The sequence below is a fragment of the Patiria miniata genome, unplaced genomic scaffold, assembly GCF_015706575.1.
Source record: "Patiria miniata isolate m_02_andy unplaced genomic scaffold, ASM1570657v1 HiC_scaffold_16, whole genome shotgun sequence".
In the NCBI taxonomy this organism is placed as follows: Eukaryota; Metazoa; Echinodermata; class Asteroidea; order Valvatida; family Asterinidae; genus Patiria; species Patiria miniata.
Window position 1 is genome coordinate 8,535,435 of NW_024037054.1, and position 27,097 is coordinate 8,562,531.

General features: G+C 39.5%; 1 protein-coding gene across 3 annotated transcripts in view; it reads right to left on the reverse strand.

Annotated features, from left to right (window-relative positions):
* LOC119722881 (oxysterols receptor LXR-alpha-like) overlaps positions 1–27,097 on the reverse strand; it is a 59,549-nt gene that overhangs the window by 13,708 nt on the left and 18,744 nt on the right. The window contains exon 2 of one of the 3 annotated variants that reach the window (XM_038193278.1): positions 21,582–21,632. In XM_038193278.1, coding sequence (XP_038049206.1) covers positions 21,582–21,632 — 51 coding nt within the window. Of the gene's footprint in view, positions 1–1,404; positions 2,157–16,374; positions 16,793–21,581; positions 21,633–27,097 lie in introns of those variants that run through there. The other 2 variants (XM_038193281.1, XM_038193280.1) reach the window with 2 other exon arrangements.

Consider the following 27,097-nt stretch of genomic DNA (forward strand, 5'->3'; position numbering starts at 1 on the left):
TCAGATGTGAATTGGTAGATTATCTTCTTATTAATTTTCCATGTAATAAGCTATCATTTTTGGTTTTATCTCCCTAAACTGCATGTGATGTGTATTATTTGATTCTCTGTTTCCATTTTTCTTTCCAGCATTGTTAACTAAAATAGGTACTTTGCAGCATCTACACATCTCACTACCTTAGTACTTTGTGTACACTCTTTTAAAGTAAAATGCTGAATTTCCAATACAGAGATAGTTTAAAAGAATGTGTCCCAAATTTGTTTGCATTGTGTAATCAATTTTTACATATGTATGCTGTTGGAGTCTCAACCTAGACAATTAATACACGAAGGGATCTACAAAAACTGGAGTGCCATCCCTAAAATTGAAAATATAGATCTGACCACTTTACTGCCCCGCCGCATTCATTATGAATGAGCTTAAAGTGAGCGTCACAAAAGGAGGGACGGCCTAAAGACCAATTAGACCAGCCCCAGTCTGTATTGATTTTGTCTGACTGGCTATTGTCATCGATATTCCGAGACGAGTCTGTCCGTCCCCCACTCCCCCACCCCATCCCGTTATGGTGAGCTCCCTCTTCAGCGAAAGCATCTTCTTTTTTTTCAAGAAAAATTGGGGACAAAAACTACTCAGAGAGATATTTTTAGATTCAGAATGCCATTCAGCAACAGCAATAGTAGTAAGGACAGAGATTTCACCGCAGACGTGTTTTGACGGCAGGCGGTAGAAGTTATAACAACATTGAACATGAATTTGAAATGAATTCAGCGAAAGAGCAGGGGCTCCAATTTCTTGCATCTTTCAGAGCTGGCATTTCAGATTTGAATTGCCATTTTCAACCTATGCTGTTTCTATTCTTATTTGCAGTTTTCCAATAAAAGTGTAACATATATTTTTATAAAAACAAGGGGGAAAATGAAATTTTTGTGTAGAAATGAAAAATCGTTTACAAATAATTACAAAATCTGCATGTAATTATTTAGAAACATAGAATTTCATTGACTTGAGGCGAAACAAAATCTTGAAAGGTTTTTACACAAACTTAATTTCAAATATGTATCACGATTACTTAAATGTCTTCAGATTTGGGGTCATCTACTTAAACTCTACTGGGTTTCTACATTTTTCCCCCAATGGTACATTTAAATAAAAACTAATTTTTCTAAATTTTATTTTTAATCAGTGGAAAAATAAAACAAAACCTGAAACCCGACTGTTTCATGATCTTTCTTGATCTTTAGATCATTTTATTTGACATTTGTTACTGGAAATGGTGTTTGACATGTAAACAATTTCTAAACCAAAAACAAACTTTTCAATCAGGAACTGCTGAGAAGTACTGCCTGGATTGTGGTTAAGGGATTTAGTCTGTGATTGTTGCATATCAACCTAATCTGTACTCACCAAACCACCGATTGCTAGTTGAGGGCATATTCCACATGTTGGCAGTGAGGTGTTCGTTCAGACAGCGTTTATTAACTTGCCAGTCGCTACGATTCATGATCCAGTCCAGAAACACTCATAAAACGCGGCCCAAGGCTGGTGTATAGCATGGAGAAATCGTGGTACTGCTACACCGGCAAGTAAGGTGGTTTAGTCGAGGATGCGCTGTGACAAACATGAACGGGCTGTCATATCTATAGGCGAGTTGTACGTGGCTTGCTTAATGTAGCCCAGCTTGACGCATGCTTGCATCGTCCTCTAATCCAGCAATTTGCGACAAGGTTTTTCTATCCTCTTGATGAGATCTGATTGACGCAAAAGATCAATGTTTGCGTCCTCCTCTTCGAGATGCGCAGAGCCCGGTTTGCCGTTAAGCTCTCCACTTGTAACTCGAGAGTAAATTGTGCTGAGCTGGGACCGTGATGCTGCTGCCAAGGTTATCACTGATTGGGGAGAGGATTCACTTCACAACTGCGACTTGCGCCAGAAATTAGTTTTTCTATAGAAGTGGACAATGTTTAAATGGATTCCGAGTTGGCACACTGACCAGCGAAACGAAGGATTAGTTTTTGATGTAAGCTGGATCAAGACGTTTCTTTTCTGCCGTCGGCTCTTCCGAAGGAAGATCCTCGAAAGCGTCAACCGGAGATTAGAGGCAGGGTTACAAGACGTTGAAACACGCAAGGCAGGAATGGAACAGCATGAGCACACTTGTTGAGCAAAGATTTCATCAACCGATCAGAGATGAAATGTAACTTGCAGATAGGAAGCAATGCAGTTGCAGAAATAACTGCCAAGTTGTGATAAATTTGCCGAATCAAAATTGCCAGTTGGCTCAAACCAGGCTCTGATTGCTGACAAACTAACCGTCCGGGACTGCAATCTTTTAGTTCAATGAACTACAGAGCAGAGACTTTACTTGACAAGCTTGCAGCTTCTGCGTGCCACCCCTGTCGCTGTCCCAACTGTCCAACAAAACACAAAAAATGCCAAGACCTTTCTGTGCCGGAGGCGGGCACCTTCAAAAACAGTCTCATCAAAGCGCTCAGGACCAGTCAGCAAGATAGTGATTCCCAGGTTTGGCCTAATAAACACTCAAGAAATCCACCCCGTTAAAAAAAAACCTGTTGTTGTCGCCGACCTGGGAATAATAGATTCCCTCACCTCCAGACCACCAGACAAAATAAGCTCTTTTGTTGGGGAGTAATCTGGGAGAAAAAAGGGGGCCAGTTAGGTAACAATTGGATTTTAGGCTCCGCCTTCCTTTCTATTATCTGCCTCTTTTGGGGGCTGAACTGTTCATAAGCCAGTGGGAGGATTACGTTGGCACGGACCTTGCGTTGCCTCTTCACTTTAAAGTGTGGCTTGGATCGATACACACAATCATCAGGGAACAAAGAGTTCTTGTTTTATTCGTGTTGTGAGACATCATCTTCAGATTTGCCAGGGGGATAATAAAAATGAGATCTGTTCAGTTCATCAGGATTTTATGAAGCGCCCCTCTTTTACAGTGGAATCCACCGTTCTTTTGAGAGGAGGAACATTCCATTTAGGATAATTGGGTATTAATTATCTGGGACTGAAAGGAGGCGGGAGTCAGAAGAGCCTTTTAAAGAACTTAAGAAATGGCCATCAATGTTCAGAATACAGTTTCTCTGGAGATGAGTCCCCTTAGCCATACAGATTATGTCCAACTCAGCTTGTACACACATCCGCCAGGGACATGCTCAGTTGATGGTGGTTAGTGATAGCGCCACCATGTGGCCAGTGTGTGTCAACCCTTCAGAACTTGGGGAGCCTCTTCATTTTGAGTTACAGTTGCACAGAATATCTTTGGGTTCAAGTGAATACTGTTACTTTGATGTTCACTGGTTTGACAGTCAGATAACACCACTGAACAAATCAAAATTGCCGGCAGCAAAAGAATGGAGAACAATGCATTTGCTTGGGTTTCGGTGTCTGGAGATATAGATCCATCCCAAAACATGAAGGGCTTACAGTCAATATATCAACAAATACATGTAAAAATGTGAGAAGTAGTGAAAAATAAACAAGCCAGTGCTCACCGTGACTGCTAACCAAGCATGTACATGAACACTGCTTAACAAATACGGACCTGAACCAGTTTTAATAGGCACTTGTAGTTGCCTTGAACTGTGTATGCTGCACTTTTTTGTTGTGTGTATCAAACGTCTAGTCATGTTTTCTGAAATTTTGTTTGGTTAAAAAATTGAAGTCCAAAACATCCCTTTTTCTTAAAGTCCCCTGTGTCTGCAAATGGGAGTGACTATTTTGGGAACCGAGGCATATTTTGACTACACATAAAACCAAGTCAACAACTATACTTAAGCCATCACCCCACAAAAACTCTGGGATATATAAACTACATTTACAATCTCAAGATGATTCATACCATTCCTGATTTAAACAAAAAACCAATTCTGTAACAGTTCAGTGAACTTCATTTACTGCTATGATACCTGATAATGTAGAAATAAATGTCCCAATTGGTTGGTTGATATACACAGGAGTCTCTAAATTGGCGTTAACTTTGTCACTGCACAATGATTTCACGAAAGTGCAGACCTGTATTTTCCTCTTTACGCAAACTCATGCGCATCCCCATTCAGTGCAAGATAAATGATGTATTTTCTTTTGGTTGACCACACAATAGCGGAGAATTGCTTGCACTATTCAGGCGAGCATTTGGCAAAATGGCCCAGCAAATGCTCCAGAGACATTTGGGTTCACGACACGAGCGTGCACTTGTAGTTTTTGTCACGGCTGTTACGTCTTGCTGCCGCGTGGGCCCGTGTGTGCACTCACGTCTGTTCGGCGGTAACGCAGATGCACTGACAATACTATGTCAACCTCGTCCAATTGTCCGCTATCTCTGATTCAGCGAAGCAGATGTGACAATGTCTTGCATGTCCTGAGCAATGCGTCACACGCGAAGTGAGGCAAAAACAGAACTGCTGAACAGACACTTCAAAAGCTGCTCCAAGCCGGGACAGGAATGGGAAGACTGAGATACTTATGATTATGGACATTTGTGTTCCTTCAGTGGTAGTGGAAAATAATCTTTGTGACAACATTTTTCAGACACTACTTTTTGGATACGCTGCATGATAATGTAGATGCTGTCACGGCTTACAAATAAGTTGAAAGAGGAGGAAATGAAGTGGTGTATAGCACGGTAGAGAGCATCCAAAGAATTGTCTTCTTATAGAAAGCGATAGTATTCCCGAAGCAATGTGTAACTTAGGCAAATAGTTCAAATTTTATGATGGCATATTCAACAAGTGTGTTTTTTGGTCAATGTCTCAAGTGAAAGCTCAGAACTTAGATCCTTCGAAAATAGGAGCTTCAATGTAAAGATACATGTACTTGTTTTTGTGTTTTTGAGGGTGAACATCCGAAAAGAGCAGAGATTCAAGAAAGAAAGTATGCAAGGAAAGTACACAAAGGTCGTACTTAATCACTGCACTTGGAACGCGACCAAAAACTTAATGAGAAATAGCAACGGAGAAAAATGACAGCTTTTAGAGAGCTCCGCCTCTCGGGAATTACTCTGAGGCAAATACACAAACAAATACAGAAAACTCAATCAATATAATGGCTTTAATAGTGACAGTATGAAGCGCATGGGACAACAACATGAACAGGGTAACAAATAAAGCAGGACAAAAACCTAGATTAAAAAAAAATACTGCTGACATATGTAAGTACCAACAGCTCAATCTGATTTCAGTACTTCTTTTCTGTTTTGACGTCACAGTTTTCTATCAACGTTTTAAGTGTTGCATTGAACACTGGAGTTAATCAAGAAAAGTTTGCTCTTGTTCACAATTTATAGAGGCTTAGACAACGACTATAAATCAGGGTAAACTTTTTGGATTGCCTTTCAGGCATTTTAAATCAGTCTCATAAAAACAAAAATCTCCCCCCTCCTGGGGGTTTTACGAACTGGTCAGAAAATTCCTCCCCTTCTGAGATTTTTTTGACAAGCTGAGGGACTCTGGACAATAATCCACGGTCAAAGGGTGTTTCCCCGGCCTGTCACAGAGTAGAAATAGACTAGAGCCTTATCCTCGTCATCATCATCATCATCAAGAATCCAGGACAATTGGGTCGAAATGGTGAAATGCGCTGCCTTACAAAGCAACAGAATTACCCCCCGAAAAACCCCGGGCTTCGACTCAGGACAAGCATGATCGCGACGACGGACGCACAGGCGGACAAACAAGACACAGCGAGCTTGGGATTGATTTGAAATCAAAAAAAAAAAAGAGAGAGATGAAGGGGGGAAAAAGGAATTAAACACAAAACTAGGGAACTAGAACTCCGAATACAGAGAAACTGGGACACGACCCAGAAACAAAAATGGGAGGAATTGATGGCACTTGGACGTGGAGAAAGAAGGGGGGATCTAGCAGTGAAGTATCCAGGCATGTTTTTTTTAGGTTGGAAATTTCTGGGGGGGAAAAAGTGCGCCAGGGCAAAATGTTGCGAGAGCGCTTGTTAATGAACAGAAGTCGGACTATAGGATTTTCATGTAAAAAAAAATTAATATTGGCACGAGTTGTAATGTAGTTTCTCAAAAATATAATACGGTTTAGTTTTGTTTCAGTGAGGCAAGGTATATATATTGGCCACCTGTTAAAACTAGGACTGATTACCATAGCCCAAAAGGCTGTTCCGCTTTAAAATCAAAACGATGTTTTCATGGCCCAGATACATACAGAAATGTAGGGCTATGTGTCTGTTAACATGTACAACTGTAGTCTACTTTGTGAAAAACATCAACTCACAGCTCTGAGATCTCTTTTGGGCAAATTCTTGCCATAAGTATTATAATGACCAACATTTGGCTTAATATCACTTAAAGTAATATTCTTTTTCCCAGATACGTAAGAAGAAAATTACAATCTGGACCAAGACCCAACGATAAATTCACAATACATTCATCTTTTGTAGAAAACTACTGTTAGTTGAAATCAAATCTTGCATCACTAAATAAGACTGTGGCTGTATTTGTGCCTTCAAAAGTTTGTTCTACGGAGGAACACCAAGAATTTATTGCAGCCTGTCATGTTAAATTTGTCCCAGATTCACCACACCGTTGGCACACCGGGACCCATTAAAAAAACCAGGACGAATCAAATACCACATAACCACAAGCTGTTTTGTTCCCTGACCACATTTCCGTGAGAAACAAACAAACAAATCTCCTCTTAACATATAAACGAAACCAGAACATCCAAATTAGGTCGATCAAAATTAATCTTTGAAACAACTGGGAGTTTTCAACATTGCGTTCTCCCTACTGGTTATGGAAAGACAGACTAGAAATCCCCGGCCAAGTTTTGGCAAGTTCAATCGGGCAAGGGCTCACGGCTCGAGGCCCGCCGACTCTTATAAACGTACGTCATCGCCTAGGCCTACATATCCAGTCAAAGGTTCAAGTGGCACCAGAACGCTTTTGTGGGATTTTTCTTTTTCATCCAACAAAAGGTTTGACGTCTGGCGGGCTTTCGTACAGCAAATACAGAGTGAAAGTTCACTAAAAGAGTTTGTCCAAGAGAAAAGAAGCTACGAAAACTTCCTTTTGAATTCGGTGGATAAAAATTGAGCTTGGTAAGTTGAGAATCTTTGGTCTTTATAATCTTGATGTACATGTACTGTACAGTGGAATGCGAATCCACTGAATTTCACAGTGGATTTGGAAAAGATTTCTTTCAATAGATTTCATTTTGTAATACCTCACGCTATAGAAATCTGCTGGGGGAAAAGAATGTGTGTCATAAGAGAAGTACGGTGAACTCTTTTGTCAATTTGCGCAGCGACTGGCGAGTTGGAGGGAAATCTGTCACACAAATGAATTACCCAGTAATTTGTTTTGACATAAAATATTGAGCCATTATCACTAAGAATGTGTCTACTCTATTAGATATACCGGTATAAATGTATGCATTTTACTCTGCAAGTTTTCGTTTGAATGAACACCCTCCTTGCTTCCCCCCCCCCCCTCCAACACAAAAAAATAACTTAATTAGATTTCCACAATACGACACCGGTTCTTTTCCAAAACTGTGACAGGTCCATCCGCGGTGGGTCCGGGCCCAGACCGCGGGAGTATTTCCCCTCACAGTCTGCCTCATCCGGGGCACGGACTAACAATAGGGTTCAGCGTACTTCTCTAAGGCCGGAGAGGAAGAAGGAAAAAAAAAAAGGCCTGGTCTGTGGAGTAAGCAACTAGCCGTAGGGCTGGCAATTCCAGTGTCTAGATTTTCTTGCTCTGTCCCCTAAGGCAGTGATTATACAGGTCACTTCCACAGCACTGTAGCCTCAATTTGCAAAATGTGCAGCCTGTCTCTAAAGCAGTTGCAGAGCACAGTTGTTTTTCTACTTTCCTTTTTTTGTGCAGACGGCATTTTTTTTTTTAGTTATAAAAGCTAAGTAGCTGAAATCGCTTGGCTTGGGTGGATGTTCCTGTTTTTGTGTGGTTGATGCGTAAGTCTTGCGTACACTGGACTGCACATGCTCAGTGAGAGCTTGAAATTGCCATTTGCGTCTTTTCGGTGTGATTTGTTTCTTGTGGTACAATGAGCAGCAACAGGAGTAGAAGTTTACGCAAAAATATTTGGTTGTCTTTGATTCCATGAGAATATTTAGCTGTTTCGGAGCACATGCTCCGAAACAGCTCTTGTTCAATCTGTCTTTGTGTTGCAAAGTTTTGAGCCTTTTATTTGCAATGCTGATTTTATTGAACAATTTTTTTAACACTGTTTCAACGTTATCTTTTCTGAAACAACCTGAGTTCAATTAAGCAGATACAAATAGTACTTTGCCACTCCACAGAATAAACGAAACAAAGCGCAAAAGTCACAGAGCAGAAGAATTAAAGTGTGCTCGCAACTGTGAGACAGAGAACTGTAGATCTGCATGAATTTTTTAAACCAAAAAAAGTACAAAAGTCATGGTGATGCAGAAATGAGTGTGATCGTAAATGTGAGGGAGATAGCTGAACTGCATGAATTTTTAACACAAAACTGTGGCGGTTGCCGTGCAAGTTTCATTCGTGGGATGGTCTTTTCCTCTTTTTTCTCTTCTTTCTAACCAGAATGTGATCAATTATTCAAATGAACCAACAATCTTCTTTTGATTTGTGCCAGCCGCCAAGGCTAACAAGAGTACATTTCAACGCTGGCAAGTCGACTCCAAAGTACAGGCAACCCAGGGTATCTGAGATGGATTTTTTTGTTTGGTCTGTGCGAGTGTGATTTGTTTTCTGAACTTCACCCTTTTCTTTGAGTCCTCGCTCTACAAATCGTGGTCTCTGATGATTATGAGTTTTGAAACCAAAGTGTTTGTCCATGCAGAAAGGGTGCCAGATGCCGAATATGCACAGCTGGTATTTTTTTTTGCGGAGGGAAACAGATTGAAGCTACAGTGAAGAAAGCACTTTTATCACTGCAATGTGTGTTGATTATTCATTATTTATGGATCATCCAACTCTCTGGGTTTTTATTTCAACTGAACAACTATATTGTCAAATTGGAAAAACTGCCAACACAGGGCTGGATAGCTCAGTTGGCAGAACACCTGTACGTTAAACCAGAGGTCATAGGTTCAAATCCTGATTTACCATCAATTTCTAATCATCAACTTCATGATTAAACATTTTGTGTATGTTCTTGTATTTGTTTGTTTTTTGTTTTCTGGTTATATCTTGTTGTCTTTCATCTCCCAAATAATTTCATAGGCAAGGTGTGTTTATTTATTTATATATATTTTTAAGAAAAGTTTATAAATGTATGAAATTGGACAAGTTGGTAGTAGTTTGACATTTTGTATGCTATTCCAAAAAGACAAATTTATCGATTCATCAAATAACCAACCACAGTAACCTTTCTTTTAGGTTTTGTGTGACAAATGTTTTGACTCTGTCCGCAGGCAAAATTCAGTACGGGGACCTTGTGAGCTAAAAGTCGGTCCTGCCACAGTCCCATGGCACTGTCTGTCTTAAACTGGTTAGCAAGAGTAAAACATATCTGCAGGGACATTCAGTCAGCTCTGAGCTGTCTGTAAAAATACAAAACCAGGGTTATTTACTGGGGGAAAAGTTGCCTAACACATACCCGTGGGAACGTCTGCCTGTTTTTTATCCGAAGTTCAAGGCTAAGAATTCATGTTTGTGAGGCTGTAAATAACTCTCTTTTTTTTTGAGTGGGAACTGATATGTGATGTTGGATGGAAACAAACCCAGTTTCGTGATTTTATATAGCCTGGAAGTACGCCATTTTGTCTTTGAGCTTCCTGACACTTCACGTGACCCACCTATGGGTATTTTAAACTGGGTTGCCCTTTCTCTTGCTATAATTTTCGACAGAATGATTTCAAACCGTAATCACCCGAAGACACATTCATGCTGGAATTTTATCTTGGCATTCCACAAGAAAACAATGATGAGAAATCAGTTGGAGGAGCCGGGTAAAAACGAATTTTACTTACGACTTTTCACATCTGGCATTTTTGCAACTAGGTCTCCATGTTTGTTTTCACATTGCGTACTTGCATGAGAACGAAAATGATACAGATGCTAAGATTTACCTACCTACAGCCGATAGGTTCTAGATGTAGTCGGGCTTCCTTGAAAACAGTTCTTATAAACAGTCATTTTAGATTTGTTACTAAATGATAATGAGTCCTTCAAGTTTAATAAAAAATAATTGTGTATCCTAAAAGACATTTTAGTCTCCTATTTAACTTTCAGTTTTCCCCCAATGACCACCATAAATGTTCATCTTTGTACGAGTACACCGAGTTCCACTAGTCCATATATGTATTTTAGATTTTCAGAAGTGAGAGCTGAGAGGTCATTTTTTGGTACAACATTTCTCTTTCACGTTAGGCGATATTTCAGTTTCCATAAATTGAGATGCTAGTAACAATATTACAAAGGCCTTTCCAAGGGTGATTTTCTTAAGAAATCAATGTACCAAAAGTAACTGCAAATTTTGAATTTTTGCACGTTTATTTTCCTATTCAAGGGTTCTGGAAGCGCGCCACTTTCAGGGGTGAACTTTCAGGCTCTGTAACAAAAATTCACTTCAATTTCCATCAACTTTGGTTATTTTAATCAATTGAAGCTTTTGATCTGTGTTAACTACAGATAAACGTGGACCTCAAAAGCAGAGCCTAAATTCAGGGAGCTACCAGCATTCACTGAAAAATACCGCTTACCAAATGTTACGCACTTTGCAAAAATCAGCTGGGTACCAGTTATAATCTATAGACATCACATGGATTTTCACATGGCTGGTAACCTGTTTATGCTAAGCAAATGTTTTCGATGCTTAGAAGGATTGTGCTTAGCGGCACCAACAACAGCCCACGTTGGTTTCCATGGAACCACCCACAGTCCACGGATCCCGACTCTAACCAGCCATCAAACTGTCATATTTTCTGACAAACGACAATAGGAAGTTAATATGCCGTGACGCACTGACAGCAACTGTATCTCAATCAAGTATCGGTGAACCTTTACCCACTGCTTGGCTGAAACTTCTTGGAAACCCGGAAAAATTGACGGCTTCGACCGAGAAGTTATTGATACCGTGGGATTGGAGTGGGAGGGTAGGGGCCACGATTCCGTCATGAACATTTGTCATTTGCAAAACAATAACTTAATACTTGTAATAAACAATGGAATTAAAAAGGTGGAAATTTTTATAGGTGATGTTACTAGAACAGATTATGTTTTTATGGTAATGAAACCAAAGAGTCCTCACAATTTTTTTTAAAAATTGTAAAGATTTTGTGACCTCAGAAAATTATTTACCCACAATTTCTGGACGGACCTCAGGTTCAGCATTAGAACTCTCAACATAATTTAAGATCAGACAAAAAACCTTGTAACATCCAAGGACAGAGCCGGACCAAAAAAGAGAGAGAAAAAAAAGAAATTAATCTCACGAGTCTCCACTACGCTCCTCCCACTAATGAGAACCGGAAAAATGGACATCCACCGAAAATGAACGAGAAAATGAACGGCCCAGGAAAATTGCGGAAATTCCCAATAACACCTCTCTTAGAAATTTTTAATTTTATTTCTAAAGCTCAACTCCTTCCTTCCCATCACCAGAAATTAACGGCGATTCCAGTCTCCTTGCTAAACCTTTCAAGCTTAATCAAATTGCTTGTGGCGTAATAATTGAAGTGCAATTTGACTTCTTTTTCTTTCTCTTTTTAGAGGGGGGGGGGGGGGGGGTTCAAATGATTCCTGAATCCCCATTCAACTCTTAGCCCTAGCACTATCCGTACGCCGGATGTGGCTATTGACTACCTTACTATACACGCTCTTCCCTTGTCAATTTTGTTTTATTACCTGGCTGTGAAAAGCCGAGGGACAATGGCCGACTGTTCGATGGCCCCAATGCACACTTGTTACGGTCTCTGATTTCAACACACGGATTCGAAACTCCCACCTCTGTTTTTTCTTGTCACCTTTACATCAATTTAAAAGCTGGCATCAAAATACTGAATATATTATTAGAAACATCACCCATTATCTTTGCATCAGTACACACTTGCCACTGATGTACAACACTTTCTTTATTTTATATTCATTTAAATTTCTGGGTTTTTATTTTTCATCAAGGGAACAGAAAGAATATCTGTTTCTGAATTTTGGTCCAAATCCAAGCAGGATTGTCCAAGACAGAACATTTTCTATAACTGCCAAAACGGCATAAAAGTAGAAATTATTTTCTCTAAACAGAAAAAAAAACAAAGTCAATATTCTGGTTTCTTTTTCCGGCCACTGACAAGTCAAGTGTATCACACATCGGAGAAACCTTAATCGCTGGAATCCTCAAAACGGATGTGATTTTTTTTCTTCACAGCCATTCCTACAGCGACTTCTCGATGTAGATTGAGTGTGGTTCTGCCATTCAGATTTTCGGGTCTAATCCCGCATTTTTTAGACAAATTCAATCATTTTTTTCTCTTTTCTACCAGGTCTGCTCCTCTGCAACTTGTCAGCTTTGACAGCGGATACCGACTGTCAGAAAACTAATTCCCTTTTTGCCTCCTAGTGTTGGCTACCCCGTCGACCCCAAAAAACAACCCCCCTTAATCATATGGAAAACTGGTGGGGGTTTTGCCGTAACGATACTGGTACACATGCCCTGAAGGTACTGCAAACCTGGGCCAGGATAGCCTACATGTACCTAGAAGGTGAATTACAAACCGGGAGGCCGAAACACATGCATACATCAATTACATGCACAACAGCCTCCAGTTGTTGTGTTTTATTAATACTGTTTTTCAATCATTGCCCAAATTCAAGTCCAGTTTAATTTTTAATATATTTGTTAAAGACTCAACTGGTTCTTTTCCCTCAATTGTTTTTAAGGCAAAGAATTACTGCTCAGTAAATTTTTATTCCAAATTTCCACAAAGGAGTCCAAACCATTACCGTTTCAGTTTCATGCCGAATAACTTCATAAAAAAAAATAACAAATGACCAATAGTACTCTTTTTTCCCCTTAAAATGTTCTCAGGTTATAATCTCAATTTTGAATACTTGTTACAATGTAAAGGGAGCAAAAAATGTAAGACACAGACTTTCGATGTAAAGAAAACCATTGTGCATCGCAGCACAAAAGTGCATTTTATGTGTGGGATCAAAATAAACTTAAAAAGCACTTTCCCCTTTGTTTTTCTCCTGAAAAAATGGAACTCTTAAAAAAACCTAAGGAAAAATATGATCAGGAAGTGTTGGAGCTCTGTTTTCCTGCTCTAAAATGTGTTAATTCTCCTCTAAGAATGTCCACTCCGGAATAAAAAAACTTCACTCCGAGCACTAATCAAACGTGTCTACAGACCAAGCTACGCCAAAAAGAGGTAGTCCGGGAAAGAAAGAAAATTTCTTTCACGAAAAATGTTGGCACAGTAAACAGCAATACCCAGAGGAGAAGTGTAGGCCTGAAAACTCCACGGACTAGCGGGGATAACGGAGGAGAATCGCTGATGTTTTCTTTTGGGTTGCTGCCCTTCTCACCACACAAAGCCCTGTCTGGCTATTCACTAAGCCAGCTAACCTAGTAACACACTAGTCCGATCGACCAATCTAGACAAACATCATGGCACGCTATGGACGAAGGCGAGAAAAAAACCTTTTAAAACGGAACAAAAAAGGTAAAAAAAAAAAAAAAGGGACAAAAAATCTAGACCTGTGCCTCAGGCAGCCCGCCAACAACATCCAGCAGACTGATTTGCATATCAGCAGGAGGTCAGAGGTCGAATTCTACACAAGGCGTGGGGTCGCCAGCGGGTCAGTTTTGACGTAGGTCCATACACAGGGAGTACAGTATTGAGGGTAATGTAGTGAATGTGGCTTGTATATTGAGAGGGAGAGAGAAGCCTAACGCTTGTTGAGTTTAGGGTGGATAGCCGTGAGGTCAAATTAGACTGCGACAACCAATAACAGAGATTGAATTTTCCAGCCTGAAAAGGAGAGGAAAACTTGGGTAGAAAAAAAATCCACTGTGTGTGCGATACACTTGATAAATGCACACGGGAAAGCTCTGTACAGCAACCAAATGTTGTCTAAAACTGCCAAATAAGTCTAATATCTAAACAGATAAATTCACAGAATTTCAATGATTCAACTCAAATGATTTTCCTGTTCAGTTTTTCCTAAATTCAAAACTTAGAGAAGTATCAGACTTGTTTATATTTTGGTGGCTAATGAAATATTTTACACAATCTCAGTTTGCAAAGTTTCTTACACTATTTATTTGTATTGAGAGGAGGTGTATGGTGTTCTTGATCTAATAGTTTCTCAAGTTACCAGTCCAAACCGTCCATTCGACTTATTTGTTCCCTAAACACAACAAACCACTCCGGTATAGTCTGGTGCTTTGCACCATTGTTGTGATCCCAAAGCATTAAACCAAACAGTCCCGATGTGAGGTCAGACACGGGACCACAGACGTCACACCAGCAAGCCCTCCGATGGAAGTCTTAGATTTACCGTAGAGTCTCGGTAGACAGGGCCAGAATTCCTTAGAGAGCCGACCCTTCTCAGAACTGGGTCACTTCTGAAAGGAAGGGGGTTGTAAATTTGTTTCTCTGCTAATCACCGTGGCCAATTTCACAATTTAGTGGGGGGGAAAAGACCAATGGAGAAATAAAGAAATAACAGCGCCGGCCACCACTGCTCGCTTTGATGTTCTCTGACATAAGTGTCATGATTGAATTTTCCACCCCAAATTGGTGAGAGTTTTTGATAGGGCGAGTTCATAATTGGGTAATTTTTGTTTCAATAGCCTCAGAACTGACGGAGTTGGGACAGCATCTGTCGCGGCGGACTACAAAGGCAACTGGGAATTACTTAAAGAAAATACTGCCAACGCCAGATTCAGACAAGTACCTGTTTATGAATAAATGTATGAGGAAATACGGGAATTAGAATTCAGATTTGTAAAGCTGATTGAAAAATGGAGGTGACATTCGTAGAAATGTGCATATCGTGCAGTTGAGGCAGAGAGACAAAAAATAGGTCGCAGTATGATCTCTACAGTAATACAGAAATGTGGTTCTTTACAAGTTTCTTTTGAGATTTTCGGGCTGTGACAATGCGGACTGAAAGAATACATGTATAATCTTTAGCTTGTTCCCCATACCAAAGAGATAAATAATACATGTAATTCCTTTTTGTGATATATGTACTTAAACAATTGAATGAAGAGACAAAAAATTCCTTCGCATTTCAGTATAAGCAACCATTGCTGAAAACATATATTTGGTATAGTTTGCTAGAGTTTTGGAACCATAGTTTTACAAGCGCTTGTTCTTATTTCAAAATTAGACCACTGTGCACCAAAAGGACCAGACAAGATTGAAGCAATTGTATTACATTGTGTTACATTGTATTACATTGTATTACACTGTATTACACTGTATTTACCCCTCAATGAATCCACAAAACTTACAAAAGCACTGAGGAGGTTTGGGGAAGTATAGGGAGTAAATGGCAGGGTAGTTTTGGGCGATACAGGGACTGATAGGTTTATAGTGTCATTTCAATTTTGTAGAAGAGATCTTATTGCACATGCTTAGACTGGTAATAGACAAAAAGATGTGTGATATGTAAAGAGGTTTAGGCTAATTGTCACCAATATATTTATGTCTTCTTCACAGATATTTTGGGATGATTTTGGTGGGTAACTTCTGAGAACTGCTACAGATGAAAATATACTTCATATGCATAATTCATATTGCTACTGTCCAACATGAATTTCCTACACACTCTTATCTTTTGTTCTGTCATGGCATTACTTAAAGATTTTTGGTTCACATAACCATAATTTAAATTTGAATTTGTGATTTTTTTATAATTTTTTTTTTTTAAATAGGTTTAATCTGGGAGTGGTACATGTACTTTCTCCACAGTTTAATACAAACCATCAGGTAGAGGACAAAGGTTGAACATTTCTACCCAGATCAAAAATTAGAAAATATATGCAACAGACATGACACGTTTGCATAAGTTACAGATCGTGACATTTCAATCCTAGAATTACCTTTATTGAGCCCAGAAATATATTTCAATAAATCAAGGTTTAAAAACCACCAAGTCCTGTTTCTTGGCAACTACAGTAAAACAGTGTAAAACTGAGAAACCGAATAACTGATTTTCATGATTTTCAAAAAAAAAAAATTAATAAATAAATTGTGCCACAGACTTATTACGACTCCTTTAATTGTCTTTAAAATATTTAAAGAACATGGATTAAGGTTTTAATAAATGTGACTTTACATGCGCCCAGAACAAGAATTGCCATAGATGCAACATGTGTGTTTCCTCCAGTACGTGTCTGAAGTTAGCATTTTTATTTATTAAACGAGTCGGATACGTACCCGTACCGGTAATTCTGGAGTTTGCCTGCTGACCCATCTTGCCGTCACCTGTGCAGATCCAAGCCCCCGAGTGTCACAGAGGTGTGAGGGTCTAATAATGCCTAGCACCAGGCCAATCTCGGGTCTGGGAACGCCCTAGAGAAACAGAGCACCAGCTGAGTGACAATTATTGAGGTTGCTGTGACCGCTATGAAGGTTGCAGGTTGGTTCTCTCTGATGGTGATGCCCAACTTCATATCAAGAGAGTGAGAAATCGAAGTAGGGAAAATGAAGACCAGTCTGTTACATCACCAGTTTCCTATTTCCAACAGATCCATCCTGCCTCAAAATTCACTTGATATTCTATGCCTCCTTTTCCCCGTCTCTTGGGATCCAAGCATGGATGAGACACATCTCTCAGAATGAGTCTGTTGATGACATCTCAGCTGTACACAATTCCGCATGCCTCCCCAAACGACTGGCGTACGGGCTCCGAGCATTGATTCATCCAAAGTTATTTCCAAACAGGCTCATGTACGGCAAAAGATGCAAACAGATTTCTATTCGTCGTTTGGGATTTGTAGTATTGGCTACGGTTGATCAGGTCCATACACGCATGTTCAAAGGTATTGGATACATTTTGTGCCCGCGTTCACTCGTAGCGGAAAAAAGTACTGAATGCTACACATGGCACGCGGGACTACCAACCAACAACACACACATACACAAACCCGCACACATATTGCAAACAGCCAGAATCCCTTCGAGCAGACTAGGACCTATATGAGAAAAAAAGTTGATAGTTATGGGCTGCTCCATTTGCACGACGGGTAGGTAACATTTCAGATCCAGCTCACTTCTTCCCGAGGTTCGTCCATTTTTTCCGAGGGGAGGCATTTGACTCGGCTAAATCAAGTTCATCGATAAAGGAACAACAATTACAACACAGATTGATATCAAAAGTCGATTAAACTGCTGAATAATTTACTTTCAGTTGTAATTTTCTGGTGTGAACTTAAAAATCATCAGTTAAATCATCATCCAAATTAACCTGATTAAGACTGTTCCATTTTCCCAAGCAGGGGTGTCAGGGGTGAGACGGAGCCAACGACATCTTAGCCCCATAACACAAAGCGGGGGAAAAACTAACATTCAATGCAATCACGCCAATCGATTTTTATCAATAACCATAACTTGACATTTAATTGACATACGATCCTAAACGATTCACGCAGGCCCTCCCCCCCTCGTTCACTTTCATTGCATTCAAAAGGTCATACCATTCTCGCCGCAGGGGGGGAGAGGTGTCAGGTTGCCCCCGATTGGTTGAGAAAACAACAAGGGGTCAGGTCGACGGGAAGGCAAAAGAGAGCGAGGGTAATACGACCCAGCCTGCCTCAGGGGGGTAGCCCCAGCATACATGATTCTAAATCATGCTCAAGAAGCTGAAAGAATTGCCTTACTGACCCAGTTACATGCGCATACATACCGACTAATGAATCAACTGTTGGGACTTCTATTTATTTAATCCATGTGCGTATTGGATTTATATTTATTTAATCCCTCTATGCACTGTTGGTGGCGATTGGAAAATGTACTTCTTTTTAGACTACACTGAAAAAAACACTTGTTTTAAAACTGTAGCTCCAGTTAAAATTGTGAAGACAAAATCATTTTGAGAATGAGAAAACTGATAAATTTCAGACAGTTTTGAGGTAAAAATCGTAAAAAACAAAACCAAAAAATCATCAATATGTCACATGTACCTTCAACATCCAATAAGACTGGATACTGCCCTCTATTGACAAAAGGAAAGGATTCTACTGAAGTGAATTGAAACAAATGAATTCATACATTTCTACATAAGTACATGTATGTAATGTTCAGATTTTTCAACAACCTTACGTGAAACAAATGAATCAATTTCTAGATAATTCTCAGACTTTTTAAAATTTTATCTAAAAATTAAGCGACGCCCGCAAAGTTGTTAACCTATAGCAATCATAAAACAGGAACGTCCCTGCGAAACTCTGAATTAATTCAATAATGTGCTTTTGCAAGGAAATGGATTGTATTTTATTCAGAACTTAAACAAGGTGTCGCCAACTCTGAAATATGCCATGATGTTGCAGGAAAAACAGATAAGCTGATATTACAAATTTTAGACCTTGACTTGTTATTTAAAAGGGTAAATTTCTGGGTTAGAAAAACGTGTGACTAGAGTCTGAAGCTTTTCCAATATGTGACCTATTTCACGAATTAAAAAAAAAATTCACCAACTAATTTCTTCAATATTTTGAAATTTCTGAAAAAACTTCACCAAGATTTCCTCCGAACCTAGTCTTCAATAGTTGGTTTTCTCCTTTAAAAAAACTGAGCCTCCAGTTTTCACATATTTATCTAGATTATGACTTCTAAGTTGCATTTCAACCCACTATCAATATTAGGCCTGGGCGAGTAGTGGATTTTTGTACTAAAGTGCTCGCGGTAGTCAAGTACTTGCGAATAGTTAACCGAATTCCCATAAAAGCAGGAAAATTACATATTCCGGTACCTTAGAATGACGGGAAGTAACTACAAGCAAATAGCATGCAAGTCTTACCACATTCGTCAGCATTAAGTAATCCTTACTGTGCGACATTTTGCGTCATTTACTTGAATTTTTTTTGGAGGGGGATGAATGGAATCCCAGGGAGAGAGGTGGAGGGAGTGATTCCCTGTTTGCAGGGGACGTATTAACCCTAAACCCTAAACTGCTTCTTCTCATGCCAGGACGAGTACTGGCGTGGATGAAAAATTACTCACCCAGCGGTAATCAATATAAAGAAAACCAAAGATAAGAAAACCTAGTTCTGAAAAGTTAGTTTTCTCCTAAAATAAAAAACCACTGTAGACCCACATTTTCATATTTTGATCTAGATTAGGACTTCGAAGTAGCCTTACCAACCTGCTGTCAATATAAAGTGGGATTCCTGGGTCACCTGTCCTTTTTAGCCAGGTGGCAAATATTGAATCAAAATCAACCCATATAGATTTCGTCGAGGAATGCAATATTCCCACATCTTGTAACCGGAGTGATCTCACTCCAAGGCAGCCCCTTCCGGCGAGACAAGGCCACCACCCCTTCAGCTGCCAATGCAGCGACCCGATTAGCAGCACAAAACAATAGAGGTCAAGGTCATGGCCCCTATCCCAAAACCGCAAAATAGGGGTGGGCAGGGTCCAATGACAAGCGCCACCAACACATACCAGAGGAGAGTGTAATGGAGAGTTGTGCTAAATGTTGTGACATCAGCCAGTGTTCTTAGATTTGAGGGCAATACCCAACCGGTCGTTGACCCCAGCCCAAGTCTCCAAGCAGCTTGCCCCAATTCGTGTCAATTATGCAGATGCTGTACCCTATTATATCACAAACCTTTGCCTAATATCCCAGCAGTGGGTCAGAAAAAAAAAATTCCTTTGAAAATGGAACAAAGAATGTTTACTCTGCTCTTTAGGAGAAGTTGCAGGCATTGCAAACAAATTTCTTCATGGACAACTGAGCCCTGTAATGAGCAAATATGTGAAAGGCGCCCTCTGTTGACAACACAAAATTAATGTCTCCCCAAAATGTCCAATAATAAAAATGTCCATGAAATCTATACTGGTCAATTTTGCCATCAGAAAACATTAAGAACTTATAAGACAGAATAACATGTAGTGTCTCTCTCCTTGTTTTTGGAATATAAATTAAACTTGAAGAAAATGAAACAGTTTAATAATTCAAGTACTGGTTGCAAATGCAATACAAAACATGGAAAACAAATATTATTTTGCCTAGTGATGATTAAAATTCATAGAACGGAACCAACACATATGAGACTTTTTTTCTTATTACGATAACACGATCCAAACAAATACACTCCAGTAGAAACAATGAAACAACTGTGAACTACCAAGTTTCATATTGACAAAGGTGAACTGATCAAATTCATCTCTTCCTAGAAATATAGAGACAGTCTCAACTGCCACAGTCACAAAATGGTTTCCACACATTTCTTTTCCCTCTCAAGCTCGTTCTAAGATTCTAACGACATAAAGACATAATACTCCTGCACCGACATTTGCGTTTTTTCCGCCCAACTGTCACATCTACTGTAGTCCATGTTTTCAGCCCCCCCCCCCTACATTTTTGTACTCAGAGGCCCTTGCATTACAAACTAGCATGCGGTGCTGTCAATCCCTATTGCTGGCATGTCAGCAATTCCTGCCTGGCCCCGACCCACAACTGACTTCGTTATGAGGTCAAGACGTCAACAGTCCACCAGCTGCAGGAAGTCATGTGACCCTTACTTGACCCCTCCACTGATCCCTCCCCTCCCCGAAACCTTCCCGCTAAACTACGACTCCAAGCGGTGAGCCAGTTTACCGATACCTTCTAAATGAACCTAACTTCCACATGGTTGCCACTTAACGGCAAAAAAACAAAACAGCAAACAAAAACAACAACAAGGCTTGACTGAGTTGGCGTGGGTTCCACAAAGGCGGATCTGGAAGTGCGTACGTGAACGTTCAGCAGGATTCACTTGACAGTCTTGACACGTGGGGCTTACACGTAATGATCATTGTATGTTCATGCGGATGTGTGACATGACTCTGACTTTTCCAGGATTGAATTACACAACGTAGGCCATTTCAAAGAACTCTCTTGGATCTCCATGCTTGTTGTTCACGGCCAAAGTTTCAGTTCGGGTTCAAATGTTACAATCTGGTTTCTATTAGCTAGGCGCATTTCCTTCTTTCTTTCAGAGTAGTAACAGAATTGGGAATTTGACGCCAGAATTAAAGCCTGCAACAAAGGCATTCCTTACATGTTCATCTCTTGCAAAAGAGAACCTTGGTAAACACCACTTTAGTTAAACAAAACAAAAACGTCATGAGAATATTTCAGGAAGCACCAAGGCCAGATAGAGCGAGGAATGATCTTAATTAACTTTTCAAGGCTTGGTTTTATTGGATCTTTTTACTTTAACACTTTATCATGAGGGAAACTAACTTTATCATGGATAATTAACTTTACTCAAGTTTAATGAACAATGAAAATCAACCACAGTGGGACTTGAACCTGCAACCAACAAAAAGACAGCCAGAACAATTCAAAACCAACACAAAAACACAACATTCCAAAAACAAACAACCAGCGATGAAACCAACAAACACACTAATGACGGACCAACAAACAAACTCACCGTCATCTGATTGCATTTGATCCCATCCCGAGCTTCGAGGGGATTTCTTCCCTATAGAAAAGAAAAGAAAAGAAAAAAAATTGAGAAAAAAAAACATTGGGTGAGAAAAAAACTGGGGCAAAAAAATATCAGCAAGTCCTCTCCAGATTTCAGCAACAGAGGGCACTGTTGCACTTAATTGTCTCACTCAGCGTTGGACCTCCTCAAAGCATTTGCCAGGGCTGGGAATTGAAGATTGATTGAAGACTCAGTGTACATGCTTATTACTTTGATCGGATGACGATCAAATCACCTTTATGAAAATTCTGTCTGTGTGACCACTTGTCAAAACACGTCTTTGGAAATCTTTGACTAAATGCTGACATGTTCATTAAATGCATGCATATTCAATGTACCAGTATCTATCTATTTATTGTTTGTAATTTATCTTTCACTTAGGGCTGGAGAAATACTATGAAGAGTACTTGAGTAGTGCACTTGACCTTATAGTTATACTTGTATATTTACAGAGACCATTTGAGAAACACTTAAAATGTTTGTACCCACAAAATTCCTCAAATATGGTACATCTACCGGTATGAATAAAAACACCATGCATGGGCCAATTTTATGGAACTCCAAAGCACGGAAATGTACTAAGCACAGAAAACATTGGCTTAGCACAAGCAGGTTACCGTCCAAAATGTCACAGTTTGTATGCTGCTTGCGACTGGTACCCAACTACCTTGTGCTTACCAACAAATTTTTTAATCAATTTTTGTTTATGTTGGGCGGATCCGTGAAATTGGAACTAGGAATGTGAAAATTCAAACTGAGCAGACGAATAAAATTGATGTCAATTTGACACGTGTGATACCGACATGCAGACCAGAGTCTGCGTGTTCATATTTGATTGATACTTGACATTTAAGATGACTTCATTTGCTAAGATTGGGTTGCCTTTCCGTCAGGATTTTGTGAAGACTTGATTTTATTTTCAGGGTCCCCACGGAGAGCGACAGACAGGGTGGGGGAAGCCATTAGAATTTAAAGTCATAAGACCTGGACTCAAAAGAAAGAGAGAGAGAGAGGGGGGGGGGGGGACCCTAGGGGTTTTGTCCTAGGGGTTTTGGCCTATTTATATCCCTGGCATTGACATTTCAGACAGTCTCAGAAGATTGCCGTGAAAAAAAACCGAGAATAATTTGTTGACAGGGAGTCCAAAAATGATTCAATGAAATCCGAAGGTATTGGAACAGTTTTGTTGTTGGAAGATTTAAAAAAAAATGTTGCTTCACAGAACTACGACTGAGAGAAAAACTCTGTTGAATTCAGAGTTACAGAAGAAAAAAGTTGCAAAAGGGGGAAGTATAAAATATGTATAGTATGAAACACAAGTCTACACTTAAGAAACATTTCAAGTTAAAGAAATAGGACATGCACCATGAATGAACTGTCGAGGTATTAAGCTGTCACACCCTGATGTGTCAGGATAAGTATGAGTATTTTACATGTAACTTGTGGGGGGGGGGAATTAATTTTTCAGATGAAATGGGTGTCCCGCTATTTTTAATACAATAAGATGCCACGGATATTTGCACAAAAATTCATTCTAGTGTGAAATGCCACGCAAGGCGACTTTAAGCCGTCCCCCCAGCAACACACTGACCTCAAATGGTCAAAGAGACAATGCCAAGCACTCTCCAGGTTGCCACGACAACCCGACAAGACATTGTGCATGAACGGCCCTGGTAATTGGCAAAGTGTCACATTTGCGTCACCCCCGTAAATCCTCCCAAACGGTAGGCTGTCAATTAAAAGCGGGACTCGCACGTTAGGAACGAACCGAAAATGGGTGAGCCTTAAAGACATCTGCACTAAAAAAAATAATAATAAATTAAAAAAAAAAAGGAATTTCTAGGGTGAGAATAGAACTTGTTTATCAACTTTTGCAAACATCTGTAAATTATAGAAACAATGGTGACAAGGTTTCACAGTCTTTCTAAAAAAAAAGGGTCAGTTATTTTAAGAAGGAGCAGTTACACTGTTTTATGACATTTCAATTCTTGCCGCAGTTCAACATTTAATTGTCAATATTAATGATATTTCTACTCATGTTGTCACAAATCTCTCTGTGTCGTATTACAGCCCATCAGAAATTTCATTTTTTAAATACTTCACAAATTAATGTGATGTCGGGTTAGGGTGATAGAAAAATTTGTCATGAAACATCCAAAGGTTTTGGGACACACTATTCTGCTTAAAACTCTAATTCCAAGCGGGCATAAAACTGTCACATACACTTACTGTAATTTCAATGTTGTGCCTATTAGAAGGCAGTGATGTATTTGGGGGACATATATGTACAAAGGTGCTACTGTGCCAAGTTGCAATGTACATGTATAACACATGCTTACAATACCTATAGAGCTGTATGCAATATGCTTCATAGATATTTTGTTAGTCAGTGTACGTGTATAATGAGCACTCAGTGCAGAACATTGTATTCATTGATGTATGTATGTATGACTATAAATGACCTAAATATTTGAAGGCTGCCCTCTATTGGTGAGATGTGACATTATCCATGTTTTCCTCACTGCTTTACATTATAACGCAATTCTTTGAATGTTCGTCTATATTCTCTATATCATATGTGCATTTAATGACTAGAACAGGGATTTCGAAAATCACCTCATTGATGCAAAAATTACATTTACAGTAAATTTATTCCATTTTTACATTTTAATCCACAACAAGCATTTACTTGTACATGTACATCCAAAACATCTCAAGCGTGCGCTTTGCCATTCCAGGACAATTTAGTAATATTCTGTTTCCAATGATAAAATCCTTCCTTGGGGGTCGGCCCAATATTCCAGCGACGCTTTTTCTTTCTTGTGTCTTACGCAGATCTGCTGGCTAAGAACCATCCAGGGAATCTAATAATGTGGCTCAACTGAGGGACGGAGTGAAAACATACCTAGCAGCAGGGAAGGAGGGGGGGGGGGTAGGGGAGGCAGGCAAACCTGCGAAGATGTGTCACGCTTGTGATATGCAGATTAGAAATGGCAAATGTGCTATTTGGGACTCGTTACGTGGACCCTCTGGCTAAGAGGTCCAGGACAGGATGGAATCAACTCAAAGAGCGGAGAGGGACGGACAGTTTGAATTTGGCCGGGAGTGGGAGACAGAAACTGCATTGGTAATCATCGCAGGAGACGGGCTTACATTATGAACAAGGTTCTGCTAATCACAGTATGCGTGTAGAATCACCATCCTGTACTTACAGTGCTCGAACAGATATTCTGTGCTTACCCTGTAAGCACATAATCAGAATGTCGACACATAATCCAAAATTTCTTGCTAACATTGGGAATCTTTTTACAGTTAACAAAGAATATTCTGATAGAGTTAGCATAGCTTCATCGCTTACTGTAAGTAGAGTTATGGGACTCGCATTTTTGGATTCCAGTTTTATTGACTAAAAAGAGGCAATCAAAAATGTTTGAATTTTAAGTGAAAACAGCGGATGACAATGGCACCGTGACGGAAATACCGTCAGTTTTTAATGCGTTCGGTCAAATGCGATTTATCACATGGGAATGAGAACACAAATACTTGCCATTTCAAAAGAAAATGCACTCTTTATTCTACATTTGTTTTTCTTATTAAATGCTGGTTTGTCTAGGGAAAAAAGAAGAATTTTGCTTCCGTTTTTTTAGATTGATTTTTAAGTGGGATCTTGGTGGCTTAATGGGAAATGGCGGAAGCACAGTGTTAAACTTTTTTAAAATTTAAATCAAATTAATCTGATTTGAAAGAGATGCCGCCGATTTGTGTCCCATTACAGAAATTCTCAGGAAACCTTTCATGCAAAACAGACAGAAAGGCAACCTTGACGTGGGACTATGCATTCACATGCGGCGAAAAAAAAAATGAAATGCAGAAAAACAGTTCAATTGTACTGTACTAGCCGGGTCGTAAAGTGCTCATGAATGGCCGCGGGAAAAAATGTCGTCCGGCAAACAAGGTTAGCAGTAGGGGGAACTTTTGACTATTTAATTATGCCCCGGCGAAGAAAGGATGCTGCAGGGGGAGGCAGGACGGTTGCTTGAGTGAGGGACAGACTGAACGACATTGAGATGTGAATGGAAATGATAATCAGGGTACAAAAGACATCACTGAGCTATTAGAAAAATCAGCCTTTCAATACCGCTCATCGATTGAAGCCTACAAGACGGCGCTACTTGAATCTTTATCTCTGAATAAAGAAGCTCTACTTGGGGAAGTATTTTTAACTTACAGCTTGTGTCGTAATGGAGAGCTGGTCTGCAGAAGCCTTGATATGTCGCAATTATCATTTTTCAAGAACATTGACGATATGACAGGTTCTTTTAGGTGAGACATATGTGGGTTAGGGGTTAAGATCTTTGAGTTTACACAGCTTGAAAAAAACACATAAAGAAAGCTTGATCTTAATGTTTCAATTCAAAGGTTATTTAATTGATAAAAATATTAGACATGATTTGTCGAAGTCTGTCGAGACAGGCTTACTTAATACTCTTTTAAGCCAAAACTTAACAAAGATTTAACCCAATGTGACTCATTTTTAGGTCTCTTCTGTAAAATTATACAATTTGTCATCACAGACGATTTCTTTTTAGTGGAGGGAAGGAAATTGTTTAACTTGATCGGTAGGAGGACATTTTCCATCTTTTTCCCACTGGGAAGACTCTCATTTCCCGAACCCCAAATTACCAAAAATTAAATTACCACAAATTTCCCAAGTTAGCTCAGGGATACATCATGCTATTCCAGGGTTTTGACTTTGCATTGCGTGACCAAGGGATCAGTCATGCATCCAAAAACAGCAGGTAAACGAATGCTGTCTACACAAGTAAATATGACGTCCTTGAACTTGATTTAACCTGCCAAAGTACCCTCATTTTTTTTCAGCCTTACAGAAACAACACAATTCTGCCATAATGCACTTTTTAATACCCAGCAACTTTTTAATAAAAACAGCTCCCTGATTTTAAAATGCGACCAATACATTTTTTGTTAAATTTATTTCTTTCTATTTTCCCTCCCTTTTTGCAAATTGAATCAAGCACCATGGGCACGTTTGGAAAGTGAAAAGTTGTACCACAGATTTAACTAAACTAAAGCAGTAGCACATGAAAAGTTGATTGAATTTATAACAAAAATCTGAAGTTTTGGTTTCCATTGTAGGAAAAATGACGAAAGGGAACAAGCTTATGAACAGTGTTTCAGAATTTAGTCAGTGCTTATAGCCAGTAGCATGTTTGGATGTGGCGCAAGAACAATTAGGATATACATGTAGCTAACAAGAAACAAGTCTGTACTCTTATCGTAAGAGCAATCATTTCCTGTACTTGCACTTTTTTACACATCAAACTTTGTTTTGATAGGATAAAAGATTTATGTCTGACATGCAAATGGAAATGTATGAAAGCACTCACCTTTGTACAGAAACCACTACATACACAAAATTGGAAAAATTCTTTTCCCCC